Source organism: Lates calcarifer, linkage group LG2 (assembly GCF_001640805.2).
Source record: "Lates calcarifer isolate ASB-BC8 linkage group LG2, TLL_Latcal_v3, whole genome shotgun sequence".
In the NCBI taxonomy this organism is placed as follows: domain Eukaryota; kingdom Metazoa; phylum Chordata; class Actinopteri; family Centropomidae; genus Lates; species Lates calcarifer.
The window spans coordinates 12,503,740-12,518,263 of NC_066834.1; the positions used below are offsets into that span (position 1 = coordinate 12,503,740).

The 14,524-nt window shown below is 40.6% G+C and overlaps 1 protein-coding gene across 1 annotated transcript in view; it reads right to left on the reverse strand.

Annotated features, from left to right (window-relative positions):
* The window catches only part of adamtsl5 (ADAMTS like 5), a 34,284-nt gene extending 25,400 nt beyond the window's left edge, over window positions 1–8,884 (reverse strand). The window contains exon 1 of the mRNA XM_018692889.2: window positions 8,105–8,884. Coding sequence (XP_018548405.1) covers window positions 8,105–8,124 — 20 coding nt within the window. The 5' untranslated portion in view covers window positions 8,125–8,884. The remainder of the gene's footprint in view (window positions 1–8,104) is intronic.
* Window positions 8,885–14,524: the final 5,640 nt, after the last annotated feature.

The window sequence follows — 14,524 nt, forward strand, 5'->3', positions numbered from 1 at the left end:
CGCACAAACACAGAGGTCAAGGCGTAGAAGCTGTTGCAGCAGAGGTGTTTCAGAAGCAGAAAAGAAGAACAAGAGAGGAAACTGAAAGAAAAGACACGACTGACACTTCAAACAGCTGAGGTCTTTAGGTCATTGATAATATCCACAAATAAGCTGCCATGCTACTGCGAACCCCTGTGGGCAGGAGCCAAGGTCAGGAATGCCCCCCCAACCAGCAAGTATCATTAATTCCCCCTGCCCAGTCACCCCACCCCAACAGTGCCTTATTAACTCTCACATAGCCTGAGAGGGAGGGACCGCCTGGCTGACTGGATCCCATCTCCCCCCTAATCACCTCCTGTCCAACTGTTGACCCCTGTTTGACTTTGCTGACTTAAAAACACCTTCCCCAACTCCCCATTCCTGCCAACCCAGACAACAACATGACACAACAACAACAGAAATAATTACAAACAACATGCCCAGTCAATGCGCTGCAACAGAAAATAGCCTGATGCAACACAAAGTGCAAAAAGAAGAGTGATCAATACATACTTCAAAATAAATATATAAACAAATACTCTGCAGCAATCATAGACTGTAGCAGCAATACCACCACTAAAGGTGTTACCATTTACATTAATCCTTTTAAGAGCTCAACTGGAAAATACTTGTTTACACCCAGTTTACAAAGCTAACTGAACAAAATGGCAATGCTAATGCTGACATGCTAATGATCAGTTTAAAAAGAAATGTGACCAAAAAAACATGAAATAAATAAATATTTGACTTGACACTCAAAGTGCTGTTAATGATAGCCTAGTGATGTAGTCTGGGAAGATTTCAACTTTAAATTTCACAGATAACACAACATAGCCTGCCTAAAATGAACAAAATTTTATGCTAATGCATGCTAACCTAACATCAGCTATATTAGCATTCTAAACTAGTATGCTACTTTAAAACACACATAAATCTCCATATATGCACACAAACAAAACAAAAACAAACAACAAAAAAGTCACACGTACATTTAAGATTGGCATCTAAATTTATTATTTGCCTAATTTTGGAGGTTATGCTAACTTGTGATGCTACAGTGACAGTGCTACAGTTTACCAATTGCTTTTAAATTACAGCAACAGATGTCTGCTAACAACCTTTTTACAAATGACTGAAGTCTTAACTTGCTAATAAGATAATTCTTATATTTTAATGGTTCAACCCAATTTAGTAAATAATTTGAGACTAGCTCATAGTTACTAAGAACTAGTAACTAAGACAGGATTTTCTGCCAAAATTCATCCTAGACACATTTGACATTCATGGAAACTTTGGGATCTCCAAAAGATTTTAACAACTGGATATCAGTGCAGTTATTTTTGCCTTGTGCAATGTGTACCAGTATACTAAATATAACAGGAAATAGAGCTTACAATAAGTAATCTGAGTTTCATCAGGTTTAATATCAATTAGAGAAATAATAATAAAATAATCATGACCTTGTAGATCAGTTTTGGGCTTTCCTGGAACAAATACCTGGCTCTGATAGCAGAGTAAACCACATGTTTGATCTGCTACCTCACAATACTGGCTTTATTGGAGACCAGAGACAGGATATGAAACCGTGTAAAGAGCAATTGTAAGTGTCTGTAGTATCAACACAGTGAGCCACTTCTGAGGTGCTACCAGATAAGACCTCCACTGAGACCTGTGTTGAGTGTTGATTGTGTTTGTTTAACTAGCTGCCTCATCTCCTTCTTTACCTCCGGGCAAACATGGCGAGGCAACTGTGAGGCGCAGATTCTCCGTCTGTTTCTGCCTCTGAATCATCAAAGTACAAGAGCTTTTTCTGAGAAGTGCCAGTGATTCTTGGAAAGCCCCTCTCTTTGATTGCTTCCTGGCACTGCTTTGCTGACAGTCACAGTGAGTCATGTTTAAGGGTCTGTTCTGTGATGGGACCTGTCATTTTTATTGACACACTCTAAGGAAAAAGATGTAAGATATTTAAAGTTACGCCAGCTTAATCTTCTCGGTTTCCGTCACTCTGCCCTCCTCTCTCATATCTCACTTTGCGCTCCATCAGCTTCCAGCCCTGTCTGTCATCTATCTCGCTTGGTCTGTTTTGTCTCCTTTTATCTCTCCCTGAGTCATAAACACAGAGCCAGTCCAAAGAGTTGGCTTTTGGCTCAGTCCCAGGTCAGTAGCTGCCCTGTCCAATTAAACGATACACATCTCCCTCACACTCGGTTGAGCAGCCCATCCCTTCAGAGCCCTCAGCTCCCATCCTGGCCTTACATGGGGGAATTCATATCAGAGGAACAAGGAAGGCCACACTGACCGAAACAGGCAAGGAGCATATAATCGTGACTGATGTAACAGGCTTTGATATTTTAACACAGACTTCTTTTTTTTTTGTTTGACTAAATGTTTTCAGGTTTTAGTTCCTCAACTACAGATCAAGTAACTTTAACATCTCACACACTTAAACTGTAACATTTTTGCTGATCATTTTCAGATGCAGACTATATTGTTTCAGTATCTGTATGAAGTTTTTCCTGTAAATTTATCAACTGGCCGAGCCTTCAAAATGTGCGTGAGTCATGTAACGCAGTCACGGATTAAATTCATTATTTATTGTCCATAGTTTAGTGGCATGGTAACACAGCTGAAGTCCAGATTGATTTAAAAAGCCTGCACTCCATTACCTCATAATGATAATTTAATGTTGATACAATGAAATGCAGACTTGATGAGAGACTTGGCCAAGAAGTTATGATTATATATATATACACAACTAAATTATGTTCAGGATCAGATATTTTGGAAAAACACACATTTGTGCTCTGTGAATATTTTACTGATTCATTTAGTATCAACATATTTGCAATCTGCCAAATCAATTAGCAACATTAACCTCATTACATTAAAAGAAAATGTAATCTGTTTCCTTTAAGATATATTTGCTGTTGCAATAGTTGTCTATTAATGTAATTAGTAGAGGACCGGGTTGGATGAGTCTTCTTAAACCCCTGAATGGTTTGATAAATGGTCAGTTGTGATGTAAAATATTCTGAACATGATTCATCAAATTAAGCAAATTTTACAGAGGATAAAGAAAAACAAAACTGTTTAAGTTTGAAACTTTTTCTCTGTAGTTCCCCTGTTCTAGCATCTCTCAGCTCATTGTTTGTGATTTCACAGCCAACAACTTTATTGATTTGGTTCACTCTCGCTGGTCATGTTCTCCAGCTGCAGAGAGACACAGAGACCAGATGATGAGCACAGTGGAGCAGTCAGCAGCTTAAGAGCCAGATGTTTCCCTCAGGAGGCGGTGGTGACCAACAAGTGCTAAACTGAGAGTGAATATTGTTCTTTTATTTGTTGAGTGGGCAGAGACATGACTTCAAATGAATACTAATGTTGCTCCGTGTCTGAATGTAAACAGATTTCTGAGATGATTTATGAGGTGATGATATACCAATAAGCCACAACATTAAAGTCAGTTACCAGTTTTTAATGTTGTGGCTGATAAGTGTATGTCAGTGCTGAGCTACAGTTTGATCTGTTTAAAAATCAGTTATTGCTGCTTTTCAAAAATGGATTAGACAACTATTTTCAGCCACTTCTGTTAAAACAAGCAAAACTATACATATGAATGCTGTGGACTAAGGTAATCTGCAAAGATGAAGTCATTCCTCTCTGTTTCACTTGACGATTGGCTTCAGTTTTTGAACATGAAAAGACAGCGGCCCTGGTCACTGACTGGTTGGCCCCCTCACTACAGGGGCCCTTACAGAGGTGACCAGGGGTCAGCCCGCCTCCTCCTGCTCTCATTAAGACTATAGCAGCACATTAGTGAATAGCTCCAGGGCAGGGAGAGGTAAATGGCTTTAATCAATATGAGACTAGTTGTTTATTTTGACTGACATTAGTCGCTCTCTGACCACGCCCGACACAAACAACATGAAACTCCTCTTATTAAACAAATAACACTCAGAATAAGACTGGAACGATTTCAATATGGCTGCATCATAAATAGAAAGATTTAGTGTTGGTGAATTGTTTCATAAAACTTTGTAATCCATTGATGATCAGTGGTGATCAGCAGGTTGGTGAATAAGTTGTGCAGCATGAACAGATTTGGCAACAACAACTACTGATACTTGAACCAAGCATCATCAGTCCACACACAGGTAGACAGACGGGTGACATCACCCCTATCCTGGTTCACAAGCAGAGCGTAAAACATGCTGCGCTCTCCCCACCCTCATTTATAATTCCTCTGTAATGTGACTGAACTCACAAACCTTTCCTTAAACACACCCTGACAGGCAGCTCTCACATTCCCACCCTGCACAAATAAACAACAGCTCCATGGTGTTATCACACAGTTACATTGAAGCTATTATGCTGCACTGGTTAAGAGAGCACTGCAGGTGAGAATGTGTCCTCTGACCTCTGGGAAGGTGCGAGTCATGTCAACACCTGGAGACACCTGACTGAAGATCTGTCCTTTAGTTTCTTCGTGTGGGATCTCAGTCTAAGTGTTTCTGTATGGTGACCTATAGGCGTTCTTTTTTACAATTGTCTGCACACCCACAGAGTTTGGAAAAGCCATACGTCTTCCAACCAGGGGCCGGTATTGACCTTTGACCCACCAAAAGATTTAGCTGTGACCCACCCAGCCTATGGGAGAGCCCGGTGGAGGGTCTGATGGTTATATGGAGCATGCTGCTGAATGAATTGACACAACCTTTAACAGATGTTCAGTCTGAAGGCTTTGTGGTCAGCTCTGACCCCTGGATCTGTATTGACTATGAATGAGGCAGTGACAATCAAGCACTCAGTGGCCTCAGTCAGCACGCATTAACAAAACAAGCTTCTTTGAACACAAGTGGAGGGTCTTTGTGCTTCAGCAGCTGCTTCATGTGAAGATGTAGTAAAATATGTTAGAGAAAAGATATTAAATACCATTGTATGTCTGGACAAAAACATTCATTCACTAAATGAAAGACAGACGTTGGTATCGTGTTGTTGGTTTTGTTGTTGCCAAAATGTCTAGACTCAGCCTCTTGCTCAACTATGGTCCCTTCCCTTCTCTTCGCTTCGCTTCACTTCACTTCACTTGCTCCTTCCACGACAGGGAGAACAAACTTGGTACACCGTCATACCTCAGGGATTATGAGATTATCTTTTCACAGCCACTCTGACTGAGGCAGAGCCTCTCAGGTCATCTACAGTCATAGTCTCACAACACATGAAAAACCACCAAGACATGTGAGCAAGTGATACTGTGACAAAAAACACAACAGACAAACTTGATGAGCAATGAGCAAAACCACCAACATTTTTAAACACTGCAAAGCTGACACAACAGAGTAATCACTTCTTCAACCAGACTCATGGCTTCAACTGTGAAGCCTGTCTGCCAGCCACTCAGATTTACACCCAAACACATTACACCTTACAATTAAACTAAACAAAAATTGTTTTCCTGAACCTGAAAACATACCCGCAGGATTGGGAGTCAGGTTTCTGTCTCCATCAGTTTCATAATTACAGCTAAAAAACACTAATGGTCCAATGGCAGAAATCCCAGATCTGGATCACGACCAAAACCAAATCAATTGTTCCTTGGCGCAAAGCCGACGTGTCCATCAAATTTCATGGAAATTCTTTCACTGGGTTTTAAAACATCCTGCTGACAGACAAAGAAAGACACTAAATGGGTAAAAACACAGCCCTAATCCACCTTGGAAATAAAGATTTCAAACAGTACAAATACAAGCTTTTCATCAGGTTCGTGCAAAAAGACACAAACACTGAGCAGTAAAGTCTTATCTGACTGAACCTTGAAACTAGACCTTGTCCATCAGTAATATTATTTTATTGTTGACTTCGCTGAGTACAAACGATTGTCACTGGGACAGAACATCATGGGCTCTTCCATATGTCTTCCATTTGTACCTTGGAAAGAATCATTGCAACCTATAAAACAATGATATAGCGAGTACAAAGTACTACAAAGTATTTTAATTTAAAAGAAATTGAACATGAGTATGATTGGACATGAAGAGAAGTCACTACAACAAGGGATGCACTGATGTGATATGCCTGATTCATGCAGTTTCTTCGGCAAAATTCATTGTTTCTAGTATCAGCTTGAATTCCTTCAGTAAAGGGGGGCTATTTTCACTTAACATAAACCTGATTCGGCAACTTACATCAACTCTATTCCAGATTCTGGATGAATTTGGCAACTGCAGTGCAGTGTATTGTTCCCATGGAACAGACGAAGCATTTTCAATTTGCCACAGCGCTGTTTCATGCCTGTGATTGGCTCTTTCTCCAACAATGTTTGGGGCTTGAACAAATTCCTTTATTGTTATTCCACCACGTACAACAAAACTAAGCAGAAGAAACTCTCTTGTGATGGCCGGCAATCAAACCTGAGTCAACTGCTTAAAAGGCAGCTTCTCTCACCACTATACCACTATCACTGCTTTTGGGTATCAGTGTATTCAGAGCCAAAATGACAGAAAATAGAGTTACTTGTCGATGAATCATTTTGGCCTCTAGTCAGGCTCAATGTGCTGCCTTAACTTGAGCTGGTACAAATTTGCACCTTAAATATTTAAAAACTGCCTTCTAATTGTATTGTGGACCATAGACCATGTATGCATCTGGGGTCTATTATATAGTACGTGCATCACACGTACTGGTACACCTGTAATAAGTAAACTTTTCAGTGCAAAAACTGACTTCCTAATCCTTGTGGGTTTGTAAAATGAAGGCGATTTCCTAATTAAAAAAACAGCAGAAAATCTAAGTTTGGATAACTTTTTTTGTTTTCATTGTTCATTACAGGAGGAAACAGAAACTTAGCAGAGAGTTATTGATGATCCTGGCCTCTCTAGCGTTGTAAGTCCACATCCGCAGGGAAGAAAAGCATTGACATTCCACCCCGCAGGAGAAAGTGACATCACTGTGTGCAATACCAAATTAGAGTCCTCGTTTTGAAGCTATATGCTCAGTGTTCCATGGTAAGTAGATTAAATCTGTTCATGGGGCTGGTGACTCCTTCCATAACAAACATTCCTCTGAAGGGTTATCAGAGAGACAGAAAATGTGCCCTGAGCCAAATCTTCCTCTTTCTGCCGACCAGTCAGGCTGACAGCGGTCCATCTGACAGGCAGCCTAGGCATTAATCCTGACGACATATCAGCAAACGGAGCCCATAAAAGGGAAAAATCACACTTTAACATCTCGAGTGCAGAAATGTCAGCATGTATTGTTTTCACTAAGAGGATTAATCCAGAGCACCAGAAGACAAGATGAAGTCAAGGTCAATTTAAAGTTATGACATTAAGAAACACAATTAAGGGAATCAGACAACTTCATGGACAGTCAGAGCAACGTTTCAGACCCTGTGCAGCCTCATGTGTTTGTGCTCTCTGTTGCAGGGATGGGATTAGATAAAATATGAGCAGGATATTTATAGCCACTGACATTTAGGAGATAAAGGTGGTGTAGCAGGATGGGTGGAATGTAGAGCCAGGAGTTGCAATATCACAGATATGGCAGGAGGATTAGCTCACCCGCTGGCAAGAAGTAGCTTATACAGCAGCCTGCATATGACTTCTGCCCCCAGAGAAAGCATACACACTGCACAGGGCGACTGCAACTCAAGTTTCTCTGATGGAAAAGTTGAATAAGTGCTGTGACAAAATACTCACTGCAATTGTGCACCCAGAGACACTTCTTTTTCCTGCCACAGAGCAAACAACTTCAGAAAAAACTCAACTGTCCCTGGAATTTATCACCTCCCATCCTTCACTGCACTGCAAGAAATTTTGAAGGCTTTGCGGCTCCTTGCAAGCAAAATAACTCAGGGTAAATATTTAAAGCCACCGCATATTTCTTCCTTGAAATGCAACTCAATCAATCAGAGTACAAACAACCTCAGCTCGGGAAAAAAGAGAAAAACTCAACTTGTCTCTGGAATTTATCACCTCCCATCAAGGCTGAACACTTTTAATAAATCACCCTAATTCAGTTCTCATGCAGTCCTTCCTGAAGACAGAAAACTTCACCAGAGACGCACGTTAAGTCCGAGGTTTACCTGGTCAATAGTGAGGACATAGTAGATCCTTGTGGATTGGGTTCAGGTGTGTTACATTCGCATTCAGGTGCAGTTTTGTCCGCCTATCATGGTGTGAAACGTCGTGGCTCAGATGCACGGTGCATCCCAGCTGCAGGCTGCTCCGACACACGGACTTCAGACCCAACACCATCCATGTCCAACTCTCTCTGTCTCTTCGTCCTATTCTTCTTCTTTACTTAAGCGACACTTGGAAATAGCTTCTCTCAACTGCAGAACTGCTGCATCTAAACAGCTGTGTTACTCAGTTCCCAAAACACATCACATTAGTTTTGTCTTTCGCATCTTCTGCTGAACACTCAGGTGCAAAAACAAGTAAAGAAAAGCAATTTTTTTCCCTTAACGCGAACTTCGTTTCTTCTTTTCACTAGAAACAGTCAGCAGTGATTATTCCAAATAGAAATCAATGTTAAAAGTGTCCCTTAAGTGTGTTTGAGAGTTCTAGTATCGCCTCCAGGCAGGTGATTTTCACGTCTGCCGCAGTCCTGCACGAGTAAGTCACTTCTGAAGCAGCAGGTAGCTCCAGTACCTGTCTCTCCTCTTCTCGACCTTCCTCTCAGCCCAGACAGGTCGGGTGTGCGCACAGTGCGGCGGAACAGCCCGGTAAAAACGCACGGAGAGTCACCGGCAGCGCAGCACCGTCTTTGGCTGTGTGAGCGCGGTGCCGTGGTGTCGGTGTGTTGGATCTCTCTCTCCCTCTCTGTCTCTCTCTTTCTCTTTCTCTCCACCTGAGCGCTACATTCCTGCGGTGAACACGCCTCTCTCCTCCAATCACAGCCCAGCTGCTCCTCTGAAGTCAGAAGTGACAAAACGTTTCCTACACAACTAATAAGAAATGCTGCTTTACAGCGCCTCAAAAACTCAGTAGAAGTAGAAATAACACAATGGAACAACACTGTGGTGCAGTTGAAACACATGTATTCATAAATTTAAAGGAACCAGGTGCTGTGCAGTAGAGTTAAATGTAGCCCAAGGATGAAGAGTGGTTCAAGAGACGTTAATACATCAGTTGTCTGAGTAAAATCCTCAAAACTGGAGATGGTGAAGTTAGGAGAAAAGCCCAAACTGACGTAGAAAATGAACATTTATGTAAATTGCTCTTCAATTTTCAAAAATCTACATGACGCATGAATTGTTTATTGTCATCAATTTGTCAATAAGTATTTGTGAGTGTTTCTGAACACTTAGAAATTTAGAAATAGGAGAATTTCATCTGACAAAGAGCAATATGTTATGATGAATGTAAAATCTTAACAAGATAAATTCAGCAACCAGATAAATATAGTGAAGTACAAGTTTTTAAAAAAGGCTCCCAAAATGAGAATGTTCAAGTAACTGTAATCTCAGTCGCTTCCTGCCTCAGCTGCTTTGTCTGAAAAATCCCTGTAACCTTTTGACCATCGTTTGTCCCACTCTCTATAAACTGTGTATTTATCCTGTTGTCATTTATCAGGTACAGAGCACCAGACTGATTAGCCAGATTCAACATACTGTGTTTTCGTCCAATCCCGTGAAACAAACCACTGCTCTTATGCTACCTGAGCCTAGTCTGTGGTAAACTCATTCAACACAAATATATTTGGAAATATGTATTATCTACACATAATATCAAATACCAGATATTGACATTGGGCCCCTCTAAAAGAAAGGATCCGAAGATTGTGTAAAAACTCTAATTGCTCCTGTTAAGGAAGGATAACTTAGACTTTTGTCATTCCTGTTGGTACACCAGTGGCCTCACATGATAGTGAGAGCAGAGGTCTAATCAGCAAGGTAAACTAGTATCAATAAATCCTACTGGTAATTACAGTACAAGCTGCTCTGAATTCACAGTTTTCCCTCAGACTTTACAAAATAGATTCAATATATTCATCTTTACTTCAGTCTTTAAACTAAATACAATAAAATAATAACATCAGACACAACCTCAAAATGAAAGATCACACACATATCATCATCTACCCTCTCCATTTTTTCCATCCTTTTCACCGCCATACCTTTCACTCCCTCCCATCGTCTCCTCCTTACTCATTCTTCCCATCTCTCCAATAATTTCTCCATATCCCCTCACCCTCTCTTCACCTTTCTCCTGTGTTCTGTGATTCCTCTGTTTCACCAGCTGACAGCTTCAGGGAGGTAAACCTCATCTCCATCTACATGTCAGGACACCTTTCTATGTTAATCACTTCATACCAGCGCTCCTTTTTCACAGCGACGTCTAAAATGTGTAACTGTATCCCTCGGGCATTTCCTTTGTCTCTCACTGAACTTTATATTTGAAGTGCCACATCCCCCTTTAGCAGGTTTTGTTTTACAGTTTGGAGCCCATTTTGTGATGTATGAGGCATTAACATGCAGGTCATATTCAATTTCCTGCAGTGCTAATTGTCCAGCAGTATAAATGAGCTAGACTTAAAGATAGTGAAGCAACCACATGACCTCTCTGTGAACTCAGAGCACCGTCTCCACCTCAGTCTGTCACAGTCCCTTTAAGCTAAGCCAAGGTGGAGACAATTCATCTGAGCTGTGCTACAGTTTCAACATGCGACCTTGAACTATCATCCGGAGCCGAGCAGACATAATAGAGGAAACAGGACGGCGTTAGTTTGTCCACACGGTGCTGCAGTGGTGTTACAGCAGCATTATCTGTCTCTGGGCTTTGACCATGATCTCAGCTATCAGTTTCCGCTACTACTTGTCGGCTTGTTTTTGTTGGTGCGGGGTCATGTAGCCAGTGTAAATATTATTCTGAGTGAGACCACTTAACCAATACACAGGATGTGATGCCTCAGTCATCTGAAGCCCATTACAGATGCCAAAAGAGTGATTTAGAAACCTGCAAATGTTGTCATGCAGACATGAGCCTGCATTGTCATATATAGGAGCATCAGACAGACAGCGGCTATCAGCAGCCACTCTGTCTGAATGTTACAGAGTGTGTGCACAAGTTTCTGGTCTCTTCTACTCAATAACACATAACTTTACTGGGGACTGAAGAAGACTACAGTTTTCCTCTCAAGGAGAAATATGGTTGTTTCACATAAAGAAAAGAAAAACAGATACAGCTGACAATATTCTAAGCTTCTGTTATTGGCAAAAATTGCCCCAAGTCAACTAGTTAATTTTGAAGCTATAAATCTTTGATCATTAATTTAAAGTTTTATTTATAAAAAGGTTCAGTCGTTTCCTAAAACATCTGCTCACTGCAGTTTTTATCAAATGAATCAATATCAAACTATTTTCAGTGGCAGATTAATCCACTTTCAGTACTGCAGTGAGGATTTTGGACAGCAGGATGGAGCGTGAGTGTGTGTGTGTGTGTGTGTGTGTGTGTGTGTGTGTTTGTGTGTGTGTGTGTGTGTGTGTGTGTGTGTGTGTGTGTGTGTGGAACTGAGTTAAAATAAACTACAGTGTGTGTGTGTGTGTGTTCATGGTGATGAAGGAATATGTCACCCAGTGCACCAGTGTGGATCACTGATTTGCTCTATGGCACAGAGGAACAAGATATACTGTATCAGGATGTGTCTGACTACAGAATACCAGAGTTCACTTTCTGTAAATATTATGCAGATACCAGGGACAAGTCAGTCAGAGTTGGGAGTGTTGCATCTATAAAGTCAGTCTGTACAACATATATTTTATAATTAACTATAGACTGTATACTAAAACTTCCACAAACAAGAAAAGAGTTTGAAATTTTGACTTAATTCTATTTCTAATAATTTTTCTTTTATTGTGGTAAGCATACTAATCAGCTAGCCCTAGCCTGTCACATCTCATAGTACTGCTTTGTGATGTTGCGGCACTGGAGCGTCCAGTCTGCCCTCAGTGCAAACATGAGATGACGAAGAAGCAGTGCTGCCCAGAGGAGTATACTAACTTCTTGTCTTGTAGACACAATGATGGCTGGTATCATTAAAAACACATTTACTGTCACCACCAGAAACAAAGGTGAAACAAAATCAATCAGGAGTTAAATCGTAAAGGTTATAAGTTTTAGTATTGTATTATTCAAGGGGAAAAGAATTAATCAGAGGAAGAGTGTACTCATTTTTGTTCTGGCCGACAGATTCATATTATGGGTCTGAGGTCTTGTTATATTATTTTGCTCATGGAAGAACAGTTTCTCAGTTTTCTCCTCACTTGTTAAGGTGAAAGGGAATGTACAGATAGTTACATCTGGCTGTAGGTTTATATGACATTGAAGTCCATGCCATTAAACAAAGTATTATGTTTTTATTTTGTCAGATCTGTTCTGGAAGTTCATAAATGTTACAGAAATGTTTTCGTCAGCAGTGAGTGGCTCCTCTGTACCTGCATATATAACGATTAGTTAAGCTGAGTGAGGTCTCTGTGCTTGTTCCAGCATGTAGATAGATTTTCCTACGCCCTCCCTATAGTCCCCCCCATCATTACCAAACACACTTCACTGTTTAGTGCTCTGTATGTGTGTTTACTGAGAGACAGATAGCCAAGTGTTTACAGTAATCATCACATTCATGCACGTACGCTCTCTCTTTCTCTGTGAGTGAGTGTGCATTTGGCAGGCTACAGTGCGCTGCTCTGTAATAAGAGGCTTCTGAACCGAAGAGGCTCTTTACTGCTCCTCAAAGACATTAGTGAGGTGGGGGGTGGGGGTGAAGTTGGAGGGCTACGTCTCTTATCCATCCACCCCCCTTCTCTTTCTCTCTCTCAGGTTTTTATGGAGCTTGGCAGCCTGCCAGCATGAATGGGGAAACTTGGGTGGACTGGGTTTCACACACCAGTTCTGATGAAAGACTGCCGGTGGTGGTGTGAAAAGTCACATACATTACATGTCGTGCTTTAACACAGCTGCAGCAAGGAACTTATATGTGCTTCAGCTTGTAAGATGTGTCCTTCTGCTGTCTGATGAAAACCTCCAATTTAAATCTGACTTTCAAATGTTGGTGAGGTTGCTACATTTTTATGAAATCAGGATGATGAACTCTATTTGTTTCTATTCTACTGCATCTCACAGACATGTAGCATTTATTTTTGAGGATGCAGCACATGAAGGGAAACCCTTTAAACTCAGTATAAAAGAAGATTAGAGCTTTTAAAAGCTTTTCAAAACAACATTGGATAGACTAACAATTTCGTTACCTGGCTACAAATAATTAAGGCAGCTGACATGTATTTACAAGTTCAACAATTTGGATATTTGACATTTTTACGGGTTTCGCCCACACCTAGGAGATCACAGCATTACTGAACAGGTGTCTGCGGTCTGCAAGATAAGTTTGTTTTGAACACAACATGTATCACAAACTTACCCTCCTTTACAAGGGCACAATGAAATGATGCTGGTGTTTGTTGTTGATGTTCACAACCCAGGCTTCTTCATCTTCTAGAAAAAAAAGAGGCTCACATTATATTTCATGAGTATTCATTGTTAACATTAAAAAGTGACAACTTGACAAATTAAACATTTCCTTACCAGGACAGCAGGTTTAAATGTTTTACTGGAAGACTCAGATCAGTTCACCGGCTGTCAGTCATTTGCACTAATGAGCTCATTAGTAGTTTGTGACAGGATGTGATCAGCTGGATCACCGCTGTGCACTGTTGGTCTTTCAAATACTGCAATGTTATATTTCACACACCACGATGCAGAGAGAATATTACCCGGACAACTACAGACAAGCTACACCTCACTACACCTGACAGAATGATTCTTCCACCTCTTATGTTGATAGTAATGTGTGTTATAGTCCAATGTAAAGATTGATTACATCACATCACAGGTCTGAGCTCTCTTCAACATTTCTCAGTTAAGTCAGTTCTCCACTTACACTGCGGCACAGTGGAAAAAGAAACTTTTGTAGAAAGAATTACAAACCTGATCTATATAAACAGTACAGAACAAGTCAGCTGTAATGTACAGAGGCATTCAGCAGACTCAGTTCGTTGTAGTGCAGCATAAAGAGTGTCACATTATACTCTTAACAATCTCCTTTTGTTTGACATAATGGTGTAAATATTAGTACAGATTTAAAAATATATAATCTGTGTGTAAGTGGCTTTGCACTGTACACACTCATATGTGGTTTGAGCAGAAAAGATGGAGCCCAGCATCACAGTGAATTTATGGTTTTTTTTTTTGTGCATCTAAACTGTGTAAACATTTCATTTTTTAAATCTTTTCAGTATTCTGGTTTTCCTTCAATGGTTGTATTTTAGATGCACATCCAGATCCAAATGCATGTTTACCCAGGAGGCGAAAACTGTGTCTGTAACAAGACAGCATGCAGGTCTGGGCAAAACAGACAAGTGATTAAAATTTGGATGAGTGTCATCAAGCCCTGGAAAAAACAGCTTACTGATCGTCAGGAGAAACATATTTGTAAATTTAATTATGAA